Source organism: Chlorocebus sabaeus, chromosome 1 (genome assembly GCF_047675955.1).
Source record: "Chlorocebus sabaeus isolate Y175 chromosome 1, mChlSab1.0.hap1, whole genome shotgun sequence".
Classification (NCBI taxonomy): domain Eukaryota; kingdom Metazoa; phylum Chordata; class Mammalia; order Primates; family Cercopithecidae; genus Chlorocebus; species Chlorocebus sabaeus.
In genome coordinates, this window is record NC_132904.1 from 4,406,061 (window position 1) to 4,423,360 (window position 17,300).

The following is a 17,300-nucleotide window of genomic DNA, read 5'->3' on the forward strand; positions in this document are numbered from 1 at the left end:
TATCCGTGCACTCGCATTTTACAGACATCAGTCAGTCTCATCTTCATAATGACCACAGGCAGGCAGGATGATTTCCATTCACAGACTGACAAAGTGGAGACCATTTACAAAACTGAGATTCAGAGTGCTGTGTCCAAGGTCAGCTGCAGGGGAGCAGCAGCCATTGCATTTGAACCTCATTCTCTTGGACTCGAGTCTTTGGAACCACGATACTGGAGCAACTCTCCATGCAGATATTTAACTTTCCTTAAGGAAACAATAGCTGTAGTTGCCACAAGTCTGATTATTAAAGCGTACCATCTATGGATGAGGAAATGGGGGCACAGGGAGGTTAAGCAACTTGCTTAAGGTCACAGAGCTTGGTGGCTGGTATTGAACCCTGGTATTCTTTTTTTTTTTTTGAGATGGAGTCTCTCTCTGTCGCTCAGGCTGGAGTGCAGTGGTGTGATCTCAGCTCTTCCGCCTCCTGAGTTCAAGTACTTCTCCTGCCTCAGCCTCCCAAGTAGCTGGGACTACAGGTGCACGCCACCACGCCTGGCTAATTTTTGTATTTTTAGTAGAGACAAGGTTTCACCATGTTGGCCAGGCTGGTCTTGAACTCCTGGCCTCAAGTGATCTGCCTGCCTTGGCCACCCAAAGTGCTGGGATTACAGCTGTGAGCCACCGCACCCGGCATTGAACCATGGTATTCTTGCTCTAAAATTTGTAGTGTGTCTTCAGACAGAAGCAAAGGCCCTGTCCTGGAGGTGTCTTGTCTGTAGATTGACCAGGACCCAGACTGGAGCCTAGAATGTAACCTGGTGGCTGGGGGTGGGGTGGAGGGTGGAGATGACGCGAGGATGTGGCTTGTTTGGCTCAGACACGTTTAAAAAATAAAGACATTTGACATAAAAATTATGCCTTTCCTGCTTCTCCTTTAAAAGCCAGAAGCATTGGCAGCAGAAGGCTGGGGCTCAGCAATGATCATTCCTTTGTCAAAACTTGGGCACGCCTTTCCACTTGGCCACAGACCCCACCATGCCCTATTGTCTGGCTTTTGTGGGCACTGAGCATCGGGGTGGAGCTGTGGAGTCTAGGCTTTGCTAGCAGCTAAGGAGATGTGAAGACTCGTGCTGCGCCTGGTGGCCGGTCCTCAAAGCTGGTATTGTGAGCAGTATGAAGAACCACCTTCTAGCGGGGTGAGCGAAGGCAGCAGGAACCCTGAGCACCATCTTCTGCAAGCAATTCTCCTGCTCCGGAGTCCTCCCTCCTCACCTACACGAGTTCCGATTCCTGCCCTCTGAGGCTCCCAATCCTGGTCCTCCTTGCCAATGTGCCAACCGCCTCATACAAATGTTGTATAATACCCAGCTGCCGCCATGGCGCTGGGCACGGTGCCTGATCCCCTCGGATCCTGCCCCAGCCCTCTCCACGCAGGGATGACGCACTCCATTTTATAGACACATAGATGAGGTTCTGAGACGTCAGGTGACTCATCAAGTAAGGGCAGAAACCTGGACCCAGGCCTTCTGATGTCCAGATCAACTGGTATCAGGGATGGGGCTTCCCACCCACGAGTGTACAATGAAGAAACGGCCTTGAGTGTGGCAGCCTTACAAGGTGGTCAAAGGGACAAGCCCAACTCCCTGAAATCTGGAGCCCAGGAGTCACCACAGCACACAGCACAGAGGGTGGCAGCGAGGGAGAAGCCAGGCCGGACGGGAGCAGGTGGTTGGGCTATGGTCCCTTCCCACATTGATTTTCACAGCACAGAGACACACAAACTCCTCACAGAGGCGTCCAAACTCCACCACAGAGGCAGCAGGTGAGCGAAAGACTCTAGGTCTACGTGGGATCTCATCGGGACGAGCGTGGGCAGCTGACCGCACTGCTGCCAACCTCAGTCTCTGAGAAATGGGCTTGTTACCAGCGCCTGCCTGAGAGGGTCTATCATAGAGTGTCCCTGACTTCATCCACAAGCGGTGCTCAGGGTGGGGCCCGCGTCTCTGTAAGGGCTTGACAGAGGACCGCTCCTACAGCCCAGCTTGGTCGCGGGGATCTCCACGTGTCCCCTTTAGAGGCGCAGCACAGGACAGAAGCTACATGTTGTATCGCCCCATTTGTATAAAATAGTCAGAATATTTATAGGTAAATCCACAGAGACAGAAAGCAGCTTGGTAGTTGCCAGGGGCTGGGGTTGGGGGAAAGGGGGACCGATTACTTCATGGGGACAGGGTTTCCCTTTGAGGTCATCAAAATGTTCTGGAATTAGATAGAGGTGTGGATGCATAACACATGCTAAATGCCACTGAACTGTGCACCTAAAATGGTTAATTTTATGTTGTGTGAATTTCACTGCAGTTTACAAAAAGCGAATGATAGAATGATGGGCGTAGATTCTCCTTATGTGTTAATGTGCGCCTGCCACATCTTGGAGGAGCCACAGGAGAATGGGCTGGAGGACACACACATGTGTGGTTACCTATGGCAGGGGGCAATCTGTTCATTTCCTCCAGGATTTCTCAGTGTGGGTCTGGGAATCTGGGGTGTTCCTGAATCTCCCCAGGGAGCTTGTTAAAATGCAGTTGTCTGACCTACAGAGTCACCCAGGGTCCCTGGAATCTGCATTTGGAACAAGCTCCATAGGCTGCCCTCGAGCCAGCAGGCATCTGGAAGAACCGACCCCTCCGTCTTTCTGCCATCTTTCTCCAACCATCTCTCCATCCATTAGGTTAGCTGCCTCTCCTCCCAGGCTGCATCCCACCCCGCCTCGACCTATCCCAACGTCTCTACTACGCAGGCCTCACTCCAATTTCCCGAATTCCACGGCCCCGCCTTGACTGGCTGGCGGACACCCTTTCTGAGCTCTCTCTCCCCTGAGATGCTGTTGCCCAAACCAGGGCACACCTCAGGCGCTTCATCTGATGCTCTCTTGGTTCCCCTGAGCGAGCTGCAACCGTCTCTGCAGCCGCCCAGTGGACAGCCCCATCTCCCCACTGAGATCCGTGCTCCTCACGGGCAGGGGTCACATCTTCCAGGCCTCTGTCCTCCACCCCTGAGCCCACCAGCTCTGGGAGGCAGGCAGGGCACGGTCACACAGGACCACGGAGCAGGGGTGCATCCTGCCAAACTGTGCATGTGGGGTCCCTATCCAGTCCCCTCCTTGAAATGTGACCCCCTGCTCTGGCCTGACTTGCATCCCTCCAAATTCACATGGAAGCCCTAACCTCCCAGGTGATGGTATTTGAAGATGGGGCCTTTGGTGGCTGATTGGGTTTGGCTGAGGTCATGAAGGTGGGACCCTCGTGATGGGATTCCTGCCCTTGGAAGAAGAGACAGCAGAGAACGGGCTTCCTGTCTCTGCCTTTGCCACCTGATAACACAGGGAGAAGGTGGCTGTCTGAAAGCCAAGGCATGGGCCGAATCAGCTGGCACTTTGATCTTGGACTTCTCCATACTCAGAACTGTGGGAAATACGTGCCTGTTTTTGCAGGCACCTGTCTGTGGTATTTGGTTATGGCAGCTGGAGCTGACTAAGACACCCACCCCCTGGGAATAGAAACCACCCTTCGCTAACCTCCAGTTCCCGAAAAAGCAATGTTGCTTAGCGCAGACTCCATTTCCACGAACTGGTGGTCAAAGAGGGGTCTCCTGGGGAGTGGCGGGGCAGGGGCAGAGCTCTGGTCCTGCACATGAGTGCAGAGATGGGCGGGGCACAAAGGCCTCCAGCCTTCCCTTTCGCTCTGAGTCAACAGGCACCCTACCTATTTATCCCTGGAACAAGTTTAGTTCCCACAGACAGATGATCACAGTGCATCCCCTTTGTCCCCACCTAGCTGGGAGTGACTCAGCTGGGTGACTTGTCAACTCCATGTGAAATCTCAGGCCCAGGCCCTGCCTGGAAAGGATTACAGTTCCACCTCTGACATTTCATTAAAGTTGGGACCATCTTTCTCGGGCTTTTTGCAGCCAGGCTCAAATCAGATAAACTCCTTTGTTCTTCGTGGAACTGACAAGCAGTTAAAACCCCATTATTATGCTATAATTTCAGAAAATGGATCCAAGTGAATAGCTAAATAGGGCTCAACGTTACTTAATGAGACATCTTATTTGAGGCTTTCAAATGTCAGAAATCCCAGACAGCAGCAAGCTGAAGGCTCTGGGACCGACATGTCAGCTCCAGGAAAGCTGGACCCCACAGTGCAGTGGAAGCAAAGATTAAAACAGCAGGCTGGAGGTGATTCATCCGCCATGAATACAGAGCCCCACATCCTGGCAGGCGGGTGGCCACGACCAGGCTCCTGGCTGCCAGGCAGTCACAGGTTTACGTCTCTTTGCCATTGTAGGAGCAGAAATGTGAACAGCTGGAGGCAGGAAAAGAAAGGACACAAGGGGAGAAGAAACACCAGAGGGAAAATAATCCCTTAGAGGGTAAAGAACAAATAATTGAATAAGGGATTAAAAAACACACAAGGAGCCATCCCTGGTAATTGCCCTTGACAGCCAGTGTGAAAAGGGCCTGGGATGGGGGCTTCGTCCCTCCCCTCTCCGCTCACACCTCTCAGCCGCAGTGGGTTCTTTCCTGTGGATTTAGAATAAGCTCCTTTTCTCTAAAGCAAGTGCTTCGTGGGAGTGGCCTGGCTTTTTTGTGAATTCCCCTCACCCCCGCTCAAAATGGGAGTGTGCAGACGGAACTTGTGCTTGACTCTATTTGACAGTCGGGGCCCATTTGTTATCTCCCAGGGCTGAAGTGGAGCTAGGGAGGGGTGAGACAAGCAGCGAAGCCTTCTGCGGGATCAGCAGGCACAGAGTCCCCCTCTCCCAGCGTCAGGGGAGTGCAGCCATCTACTAGGAAGGGGCTGGCCCGCAGCTCTTGGGACACAAGGCGCTAGTTGCGGGGTGAAGAACTGTACAACAGGCAAGCTGGCTTCATGAAACAGGGCCACCGAATGAACAACCACAGCCTGTGGGGGCCGGTGCGCTCAGCAGTACTACGCCTACATGCCCCCCACTACTGGCTCACAGTGCAATTCTGCTACCCCAAGAGGGCCCATGATGAGGGCACGGAGAGGTGGGACCAGGGCACGTGCTGAAACCTTGGAGGCAGATGGGCCGGGGTGCACATCTGAGACGTCTGTTAGGGACCTGTTAGCTGTGTGATCTCAGGCAAATCTCTTACCCTCTCTGTGCTTCTATCAGAGGCATTCCAACCAGAGTGACTCCATCTTGAGTGAGGACTAGGAAAAATGAGACTGGGACTTGCTGCAACTCCATCTTGAGTGAGGACTAGGAAAAATGAGACTGGGACTTGCTGCAACTCCATCTTGAGTGAGGACTAGGAAAAATGAGACTGGGACTTGTTGCAACTCCATCTTGAGTGAGGACTAGGAAAAATGAGGCTGGGGCTTGCCAGGCTGCATTCCCAGAAAGTGAGGCATTCCCAGCCCCTAGATGTTTACGTTAAGGGAACGGATTGATAACGTTGCTAAACAGACCCAGACTCAGGAATGTCCTGATATCCTGATATATTGAGAACAAAAGCATTCCTAATTTTACTTTAGAGATAATAATATTGATTCTTACAAAATATAGTAATTAAGACAATTAATCTTTTATCATAAACTCTTGTGACAGAGTACATCTCCCCATGATTTTCTTTGTTATCCTTTATATAAACAAGCACTGTACCTAGGGCGGACACGTTCCTCCTCTTACTTTCGGAATGCTCTATTCTGTAGCCATTCTTTCACTCCTTTACCTTCTTTCTTCTTCTTCTTCTTTTTTTTTTCTTGAGACAGAGTCTTGCTGTTGTCACCCAGGCTGGAGTGCAATGGCACAATCTCGGCTCACTGCAACCTCCGCCTCCTGGGTTCAAGCGATTCTTCTGCCCTAGCCTCCCGAGTAGCTGGGATTATAGGCACCTACCACCACGCCCAGCTAATTTTTCATATTTTTAGTAGAGAGGGGGTTTCAATATGTTGGCCAGGCTGGTCTCGAACTCCTGACCTCAGGTGATCCACCCGCCTCAGCCTCCCAAAGTGCTGGGATTACAAGTGTGAGCCACCGTACCGGACTACTCCTTTACTTTCTTAATAAACTTGCTTTTGCTTTAGACTGTGAACTCACCCTGAATTCTTTCTTGTGTGAGATCCAAAGACCCTCTCCTGAGGTGTGGATCAAGACCCCTTTCTGGTAACACTTCAGCATCTTCAACAGAGAAAAGAACAGAGCCTCGGTCTGGGACTGTTGTGGAGTTACAGAGAGAGCCGGTGCAGAGCCCTTAGCCTGGACTGGCACAGAGGCAGTCCTCAGCGCAGCTCCCAAAGCGAAGGAGGTGTATTTTTGTGGAGACAGACGGGGAAACTCCTCTAGGCGAGAGAAAAACTTGGAGGTAATCCAGTGAGGAATAAGCCAGGCACACGTTCAGCACACACGCCAGCCGGAGCCAGTTAGTAATGCCCACGGAGTAGGGCCTAGAGTCAGGTATTTGGGGCTCAAGACGGAGATTTCTCAAATAACTTAAAACAGAAGTACCATTTAACTCAGCAATGCCATTACTGGGTATATGCCCAAAGAAATATCAATTGTTCTACCACAAAGACACATGTATGCATATGTTTCCTGTAGCATTATTTATGAGAGCAAAGACATGGAGTCGACGAAGATGCCCATCAATGGTTAACTGGGTAAAGAATATTTGGTCCAGGCTGGGCGTGGTGGCTCACACCTGTAATCCCAGCACTTTGGGAGGCTTAGGTGGGCAGATCACCTGAGGTTAGGAGTTTGAGACCAGCCTGGCCAACATGGTGAAATCCCGTCTCTTCTAAAAATACAAAAATTAGCTGGGTGTGGCGGTGGGCGGCTGTAATCCCAGCTATTAGGGAGGCCGAAGCAGAAGAATTGATTGAACATGGTAGGCAAAGGTTGCAGTGAGCTGAGATTGTGCCACTGCACTCCAGCCTGGACAACAAGAGCGAAACACTGTCTCTACTAAAAATAGAAAAAATAGCTGGATGTGGTAGTGGGTGCCTGTAATGTCAGCTTCTCGGGAGGCTGAGGCAGGAGAATCACTTGAACACGGGAGGCAGAGTTTGCAGTGAGCCAAGATCACGCCACTGCACTCCAGCCTGGGCAACAGGCACTCTGTCTCAAAAAAAAAAAACTAAAAAAGGATATGTGGTCTGTATACATCATGGAACACTACGCAGTCATAAAAGGAAGGCCTTTGCAGCAACGTGGACGGAGCTAGAGACCATTGTCCTAAGCGGACTGAACTAATGCAGGAACAGAAAACGAAATGCCATGTGTTCTCACCTTTAAGTAGGAGCTAAACGTTGAGTACACAGGGACACCAAGCAGGTGACAGGAGACACCGGGGCCTACTTGAGGGTGGAGGTTGGGAGGAAGGTGAGGATGGAAAAACTATCTGCAGGGTTCTGTGCTGATTATCTGGGTGACAAAATAACCTGTGCACCGAACCAACGGCATGCAATTTACCCATGTAACAGATCTGTGCATGTAACCTCTGAGCCTAAAATAAAAGTTGGAAAGGAAAACAAACAAACAAACAAACAAACAAAAAACTGTAACTAAAAAAAAGCTATGAAAAGTATTTGGGACTCAGAAACCAGAATTCGGGGGCTCAAGCCCTGCTTAAGAGCTGGTGTAAGCTTGGGAAAGTCGCCCTAGTTTATTCATCTGCCAAATGGGGTAATAGAGCTATTTACCTCCTTCGGGGGAGTTAGTGAGTCAGGACGCAGAAGATGCTTATGGCAGTGCCTGGCACAAAATAAGGCTCACCCACCTTCAGCTGTGATTCTTTTCTTTTTCTTTCTTTCTTTCTTTTTTTTTTTTTTGAGATGGGGTTTCACTCTTTTTGCTCAGGCTGGAGTGCAATGGCGTGATCTTGGCTCACTGCAACCTCTGCCTCCTGGGTTCAAGTGATTCTCCTGCCTCAGTCTCCTGAGATTACAGGTCTGAGCCACTGTGTCTGGCCACTTTTTTTTTTTTGGATGGAGTTGCACTCTTGTTGCCCAGGCTGGAGTGCAGTTGCACAATCTCGGCTCACTACAACCTCTGCCTCCCGAGTTCAAGTGATTCTCCTGCCTCAGACTCCCAAGTAGCTGGGACTACAGGTGCAGGCTGCCATGCCCCGCTAATTTTGTAGTTTTAGTAGCGATGGGGTTTCACCATGTTGGCCACACTGGTCTTAAACTTCTGACCTCAGGTGATCTGCCCACCTTGGCCTCCTTAAGTGCTGGGATTACAGGCATGAGCCACCGCGCCTGGCCAGCTGGAGGCCACCAAGCACAAGGTGAGAGGTTAGGTTTCAGCTCAGTCTCCTAGGGCCCAAGGCTATGTTTTCAAATTTTCCAAAAGCAACAGCTCACTTTTAACAGCCAGCGCAACGTATCAACCGGCACCAGGCACAAGCCAGGCATGGCCCCAAGAGCTTTGCATGCAGTGACTCCTTTCATGTTCCCAGCAACCCTGTGGGACCGGACCGTGTCTCCATTCTACAGATGTGAACCTGGGACCCAGAGAGTAGAAGAAAGTTCTGAGGTCACAGGGCTGGCAGGTGACAGAGCTGAGATTGGAACCTGAGCCGGGCCCCAGAGCTGGCACTGCGAACCCCTTGACTGTATCTAACCATCCTGCTACACAGCCAGGCCAGCCTCAGCCATCCAGTGAAGCCAAACCGTCAAGTGGGCGGCCAGGGCAGGCCGGGCCCCGCTGGGTGGATCTTCCCAGCCTGGGGTATTAGGAGGCTGGGGAGTCACAGCCTCCTGGGTCACGATCAGAGAGAGGGAGACAGGGAGGGATCTGACCAGTGCTGAGGTCTCTAGGAAGGCGAGGGAGGGAAGGAGCAGCAGACAGCAGTGACAGTGGGGGTGGGTGGGGAGGTGCTGGCGAGATAGTTCCTGATAGACACAGGGTCCAGGGAGGCAGGCAGAGGCAGGCAGGGGAGCGAGGACAGGCTCAGAGAGATGTGGCTTCAGTTCCTGGCTGTGCCAGTGGAGCCTCACTTTCCTCCTCTGTGAAATGGGGACAGGTTCTCCGCTGTTTGGATACAGTATGATAAACAGAGAGCTCTGGCACGTGTGCTTCAGCAGTGACAGACTGCTGCTGATCCTACATTTATAATTCTAAATTTACAATACAGTTTGATCCCCAAATTAAAAACCAGAGCTGGGCTGTAGGCCTGGGAATCTTCCCATAAGCCACGTGGCATTGGATCACACATAGACATCACCTCCCAATGCTCTGCAGTAGCCTCAGGAAGAAGTCCCCCAAACTCAGCTTGAATGCTTCCCAGCACGGGGCGCTCACCCCGTCGCTGGCCAGCCCAGCTCAGCGTATCTCACTGTTCATGGCTGGAACTCACTCCCTGCACTGAGCTATCGACCCACGGCTCCCATTCTCGGCCTCCCCTGGAAAATCGAACGCCTTTGTCCACGAAGAGAAACGACTGCATTTATCTCGAGGCTGTGCTGATTTCTACGCGTGTCTGTCCCCATCTGTGACTGGAGGGAGTCCCAGGAACTCAAGGCCTGCCCCTCACACTGCTCTGCCCACACCTTGGTGTGGTGGAGATGAGCAAGTCCGAGGGCAGCTTCCAGGCAAGTGCAGCCACCTGACCTCACCAGGAAAGGCCTCTCCTGGCTCTCCCTGGGCCCTCACTTGCTCACAGGGGATGGCAGGCCCTGGCTGAGCCTTCGAACCTCAGCAGAGGAACTCTCGTCTTCCCCTAACAAACTCCAGGCAGAAGCCCCAAACGTGAAATCGGCCAAAGGACTATGTTCATTTAACTCAGGACTGAGGCCAGGGTGAGGTGAGGGAGGCGCTGGGGCTACAGGGTCCTACGACACTCACTCTCAGGGTCACGGGCCCCTAAGACAAGATGCCAACTTCCATGCTGTACCCAGGCTTCCTTCCCTTGCACTTAAACCTCTTGATTGGTGCAAGACCCTGCAGAGGCCTATGGGACCCAGTTTGAGAACCATGGGGGATCGACAAGCCCAGAGCTGCTGTCACCTGGGAAGCAGGCCCAGGCCTAGAGCCTCCAGCAGGGTCAGCCAGCCCTGGACGCTCTATTCTCGGAGGGTCCACAGGCCCGGGGGCCACAGGGCTGCTAGCCAGCCCAATACATAAGGGACCAGACCCTTGTGGGTTTCTCCGCAAGCAACCAGGGTGCTGAGCAATCTGTGCAGCCCACATCCTCTCAAAGGACGGCCGTGCAGAAGGAACACCAAGAAGGAGGGAGGCTTGGGGGGAGGGGCTTGTTCTGTGGGTGCAGCACCCACGACTGCCCAGTAGGCACTCCCACAGCTGACCTGGAAGGCGTGAGTGGGTGATGCCCTGGCACGCAGAAGAAGGAATTTGCAGTGACCAGAATGCCACGTAGTGCTTTGAACTCCCAAAACAAGAGCCGCAACAGGCGCTCATCACAGAGATCTCTTATCGCCCAGTGTGCTAAGCTCGAAATGGGATAATTACAGCCCAAGATGGCTTCTTTCTTTTTTATTATACTTTAAGTTCTAGGGTACATGTGCACAACATGCAGGTTTGTTATATACATATACATGTGCCATGTTGGTGTGCTGCACCCATCAACTCGTCAGCACCCATCAACTCATCATTTACATCAGGATAACTCCCAATGGCATCCCTCCCCCCTCCCCCCCCCATAATAGGCCCCGATGTGTGATGCTCCCTTTCCCGAGTCCAAGTGATCTCATTGTTCAGTTCCCACCTATGAGTGAGAACATGCGGTGTTTGGTTTTCTGTCCTTGCGATAGTTTGCTGAGAATGATGGCTTCCAGCTGCATCCATATCCCTACAAAGGACACGAACTCATCCTTTTTTATGGCTGCATAGTATTCCATGGTGTATATGTGCCACATTTTCTTAATCCAGTCTGTCACTGATGGACATTTGGGTTGATTCCAAGTCTTTGCTATTGTGAACAGTGCCTCAATAAACATACGTGTGCATGTGTCTTTATAGCAGCATGATTTATAATCCTTTGAGTATATACCCAGTAATGGGATGGCTGGGTCATATGGTATTTCTAGTTCTAGATCCCTGAGGAATCACCATACTGTTTTCCACAATGGTTGAACCAGTTTACAATCCCATCAACAGTGTAAAAGTGTTCCTATTTCTCCACATCCTCTTCTCCACATCCTCTCCAGCACCAGCTTTAAAGTTCATATGGAACCAAAAGAGACCCCGCATTGCCAAGACAATCCTAAGTCAAAAGAACAAACCTGGAGGCATCACGCTATCTGACTTCAAACCATACTACAAGGCTACAGTAACCAAAACAGCATGGTACTGGTACCAAAACAGAGATATAGACCAATGGAACAGAATAGAGTCCTCAGAAATAATACCACACATCTACAGCCATCTGATCTTTGACAAACCTGAGAAAAACAAGAAATGGGGAAAGGATTCCCTATTTAATAAATGGAGAAATAGGCTTCTTTCTTCATCTGGGCTCCTTCAGCCTCTCTGCTGCCTTCCCCTGGGAACCCGCTCTTACTGGGTGTATCTGTAACTGGAGAAGGAGAAAATGAAACACCACATCCTTCTTTCTCTGTGGAGGAGGCAGGCCCAGTTCCGTGCACCCAGGAATTACTGGACGTGTGGAGAGTCCCACAAAAGTGGGTGCCTTTGGAGTCCGTTGTAGAGAAGAACACCAGCCAGGGGCTCTCAGATGGCTGCACCCTCCCAGATCCTAAGGGGATGCTAGGGATGGGCAGAGCGTGGGGTGGAAGGACATGGTGGCCGTTCTCTCCAGGGCCCTTAAAATCCTATTATTCATGGTCAAGTGTGGGAGCTGTAATTCATAATCCTGTGTGTCAGATGAGACCAGCTCGGCCAAGCCTGCCAGCGTCTCCTTAACTCATGGGAATAGTGGGAAAGCTAAAACAAAGTGTGGAGTCCTTTGGAATAATGAAAGTCTCTCTTTTCCATCGGAGGCCCTTTCTTTGGAGAAGTGGCTACAGGGAGTCTAGGGGCTGGATTCCTCCCAGGGATTTCAGCAGGGAAAGAGGAAACAGATGGATGAAATCAGGGGCCCCCAGGGCCAGGGAGGGAGGGTGCCATGAGGCTCCCAATCGCTTCTCTCACACCTTCCCATAGGTACCCTTCCTGGAGTTAGGCCCCCACTATGGCACCCCTCTCTTAATCACTGCACGAGTCCCCTGTTAGACTTGTGGTCTCCGACTCGAGCATAAGACAGGAAAGCGTCTTTGACACAGCAGCCAACAGCACTGGGCTCGGATTCCTCCGAGCAAGCACACTAAGCTCTTCTCAGCGAGTCCTTGCTGACCTCTCCAGAAGCTCTGACGCCCCTCCCACCTGCTCCCTGCACCTGGAACTCCTGCCATAGCCCTGCACCCTTCCCATGGGGCCTTCTCTTGAAACAGATGCTGCAGCTTTTAGAGCAGCAGATATATCAGGTTTGCTTCCTGTGGTTCCCCTGGGGCCTGGCACAGTGTGGGACACACACTTCACTCAGTACACACCAGCCGATGAGTACCTCCCATACACCAGGCGCGTGCACACTCTCATGTAGGCGGGACACACGCCCTCAGTACACTTGGGCCGGTGAGTAATACACCAGGCGCGTGCAAAACTCTCATGTAGGTGGGACACACGCCCTCAGTACACATGGGCCGATGAGTACCTCCCACACACCAGGCGTGCACACCCTCATGTAGGTTTTCTTTGGTTCTCAGATGCTCCAACGTTGTAAGACGGCAGTGACCACCTATCTAGAGTGAGCTACGTGCAAAGCCTTGGCTGAGAGTTCATGTCCGCCGCCTCTAATCCTCATGCAGCCCCATTCTGCAGACGAGGAAGCTGAGGTTCAGAGCAGTGAGGTGGGGACTGGCAGAGGGGGAGTCTGAGCCCCAGGGGTCTATAGAAATGCACACGGGGCAGCAGGGCTGACCACAGAAGGTGGCACTGAACAGTCTCCTAGCGGCTTGGGGGCTCAGTGCTACAGGGTCACACCGAACAATCTCTAAGTGGCTCAGGGGCTCAGTGCTACAGGCTCACACTTATTTGGGGGTCTTGCTATGGGCCACCCGAAGTACGGTCTCAGTGGCCACACAGGCCCAGGGGACCAAAATGAGGAAACAGAGCTGCTGGCCACCACGTGGAGGAAGCCCTCACGGGAGCCGGGCCCTTCCAGCTGGGCACACAGAGGGTAGGGGCTGCAGGGAGGTGCCTCGGGGCCAAGGCCTCTGTGGAGGGAACTCTGCTAAGGACACGGAGCTGCCCAATAAGATTCCAGGGTGAGGAGGGGCTTGGGGGAGGTGGCCGTCCACACAGCATCTAAGTGGAGAAGCTCCAACTCCCACCCTCGCCAGCACCCATGCTCAGAGCTGGCTGCCTCTGTCCCGGGTCTCCGGAATGTGATGGGTGAGTGGAGGCAAGAGGACGCAGCACAGCTGCCCAGGCTGTAGCAGGAGCTGCAGAGGGTGGGCCAGACCTCCCCTCCCTCACCTCACCTGGTACATCCCTCGGCTCCGCTGTGCACACCCACCCCCAAATCACACAGGCTGAGCCAAACCCTGAGTCCCAGCTGCAGGACGTCTGCACCAAGTGTGAGGATAACCACAGCCCGCCGGCTTCCTTAGCCTCCTCAGCCTCGTGGGGAATTCTCTTATGCACTGTTGGAGGGAACAGCAGCCCTGAATGCAGCCTCCAGAGCAGGGGAGGAGGCTGCTGAACTGTGTAGGGACGGGGCTCAGGGCTGGAGAGAACCGAGGAGCCATAAAGAGGAAGAGGGGAGCAGCACGCTGGATTTGGAGCCGGGTGCCGGCACTTCAGTCCCTCTCTGCCCAACTTGCTGGGCGCTTCTGTGCAGACCAGAGACCCAGCTCCGCCTTCATCCTCCGAACCTCCCCTAGGTTTCTAGCCTCCCCCAAGGAGCTGTCCGTTGGTCAGGAGGCTGCTGAGCTGGAATCACAGGCCTGACTTCGCGGTGCTCTCCACGGGGGATGCTGGCACGGCTTTGACAATGCCAGCCAATGCCCTGCTTAGTGATGGGGCATGGTACTGAATCCTAGGTCTGATCTCCAGGATCAGCACGCTGGCGGGTGAGGGCCACACAAAGCCCCGCACCTGGCTGGCCTCCGTCCTCACAAGTGCCTTTTCAGTCCGCGTTTGCCCCTTGCCTACCCACGGAGCACACAGGGCAGTGCCAAGCATGTGAAGCTGCAGGTGAGGTGGCGCTATTCCGGCCCTGGGAGCCTGCCCCAAGCAGGGATGCGAGGTGGGACCAAGAGACCCCTCTGTTCTACACCTGGTCTCTCTGCCACAAATGCTCCCTCCCCCACACCCATGTCAACTCAGCTGAAGGGCCTCATACCTCTTCCAGAAAGCCCCCCTGAATTCCCTCCTGTGCTGTCTCTGCCCCATCTCCTACAAGGTGGGAGCTCACAGGTAAGGATGGGGGCTTAACTGCCCGGCATGGGGCCAGGCTCAGCACAGGCTGCCCACTGTGGGCATCTTGAAGCCCAGCTGGCACAGGCTATGACACGGGGCTGCGGAGGACAGAACGGCCCTGCTTGCTCCCCCAAAACCTCTGTAGAAATGCATTCAGCCACCACTTCCCAACCTCCCGAGCCCCAAAAACTGAAGATGGGTGTTGGGTAGGACTGGGGTTAGGGAATCTTCCTGGAGGAGCCCAGTGCCTTAGATTTGGGTGGCAGTGGAGCCCAGTGGCAATCAGGAGCTGAGTGACCCCTGGCGATTCCCAACTCTCTTAGGCCTTTGCCTCCTTATCCGTAAATGGGTGCATGAAGCCTGCAGGGATGCTGAAGGCTCTAGGGAGAGATGGTGTCTCCAGGACCTGGCCCAGGTCAGCGTTCCTTCAGGGTGTGGTGGTCACCAGCAGCAGCAGGGATGGAGGCAGGACCCTCGGGCCTCCCTGCACTAAATCAGCTGCCCTTCCCAGGCCAACACACCCTGGTGTCAGGATTTGTCAGAGCAAAACGTCCCTGCTAGGCTTTTCCTAAGGGACTCTGGGCAGGGTCAGGAGAACCTGTGTGTCTCTCCCGATGCAGTGCGGACCCCAGTAACCTGAACATAAAACGGGGGTCATCTCCTGTGTTTTTTCCCGACAACTCCTGCCTGAGGATGATTTCACCAAGACAGACAGAAGCAGCGTAGGTGCCACTCAGACTCACCACCGCCCAAAAACCCAGTGTGCTGGAGCCCTGCTTACCCCAGAGGGCCATGAAGACAGAGAAGAAGACGGTGGCGGGGTTGTCGAAGAGGTGGCTGGCGCGGGCCGTGGCGCAGGCTGAGCTCATCTTCCAGTAGCTGCAGGTCTTGTCACAAAGCGGGCACATGGTGATATTTTGTCTCTGGTCACACATCTCCATGCTGCAAGAAAGAGGCAGCCCTGGAATCGCCTTGCCAGGCTGCGTGGATGGAGAGCCTCCTGGGTGGCGAGCTGGCCTGGGAGAAAGCGCTTGGCCCGAGCTGGGGGTTGGCGAGGGTTCCCCAGGTCCCTGCTGTGGTGGACATAGACCGGGTACTTAGCCATGCCCTGTCCCTCCTTGTCATCCAGGGCAGCTTCACAGGCGTGTAACTCATGCTGTTGCACCAGCCCTGAGCTCAGCAGGGCCTCATGCTTGGTTTAACGCTCCCCTGTTGCTGTCTTAAGACACACAATGGGCCGGATGCGGTGGCTCACTCCTGTAATCCCAGTACTTTGCGAGGCCAAGACGGGCGGATCACCTGAGGTCAGGGGTTCAAGACCAGCCTGGCCAATACGGTGAAACCCCCGTCTCTACTAAAAATACAAAAATTAGCCGGGCGTGGTGGCACGTGCCTGTAATCCCAGCTACTTGGGAGGCTGAGGCAGAAGAATCGCTTGAACCCTGGAGGCAGAGGTTGCAGTGAGCCGAGATCATGTCACTGAACTCCAGCCTCGTAACAGAGCGAGACTCCGTCTCCACACACACACACACACACACACACACACACACACACAAACACACATACACCATACACACATACACACACACACACACACCATACACACATACACACACACACACACACACACATACACCACACACACACACACACCACACACACACACACACATACACACACACACACACACACCACACACACACACACATACACACATACACACACACACACACACACACATACACCCCACACACACACACACACCACACACACACACATATACCATACACACATACACACACACACACACATACACACACATACACCACACACACACACACACCACACACACACACATACACCACACACACACACACACACACACACATACACCACACACACACACATATACACACATACACCACACACACACACACATACACACACACACACACACATACACCACACACACACACACACACACCACACACACACACACATACACACATACACACACACACACACATACACATACACCACACACACACAGCATACACACATACACACACACACATACACCATACACACATACACACACACACACACATACACACACACATACACCACACACACACACACATACACCACACACACACACATACACCACACACACACACATACACACACACACACATACACACACATACACCACACACACACACATACACACACATACACCACACACACACACACACACACATACACCACACACACACACACATACACCACACACACACACACACACAGCATACACACATACACACACACACATACACCATACACACATACACACATACACCACACACACACACACATACACCACACACACAAACACACATACACCATACACACATACACACATACACACACACACACATACACACACACATACACCACACACACACACATACACCACACACACACACACAGCATACACACATACACACACCATACACACATACACACACACACACACACAGCATACACACATACACACACACACATACACCATACACACATACACACACACACACACACACACACATACACCACACACACACACATACACCACACACACACAAACACACATACACCATACACACATACACACACACACACATACACACACACATACACCACACACACACACATACACCATACACACATACACACACACACACACATACACCACACACACACACACATACACCACACACACACAAACACACATACACCATACACACACACATACACATACACACACAATGATTTTTGAACTAGGGACCTGCATTTTC

The 17,300-nt window shown here is 52.7% G+C and overlaps 1 protein-coding gene across 1 annotated transcript in view; it reads right to left on the reverse strand.

Moving 5' to 3' along the window:
* The window catches only part of ANO1 (anoctamin 1), a 198,083-nt gene that overhangs the window by 41,020 nt on the left and 139,763 nt on the right, over positions 1–17,300 (reverse strand). Inside the window, exon 13 of the mRNA XM_008017193.3 lies at positions 15,227–15,387. Coding sequence (XP_008015384.3) covers positions 15,227–15,387 — 161 coding nt within the window. The remainder of the gene's footprint in view (positions 1–15,226; positions 15,388–17,300) is intronic.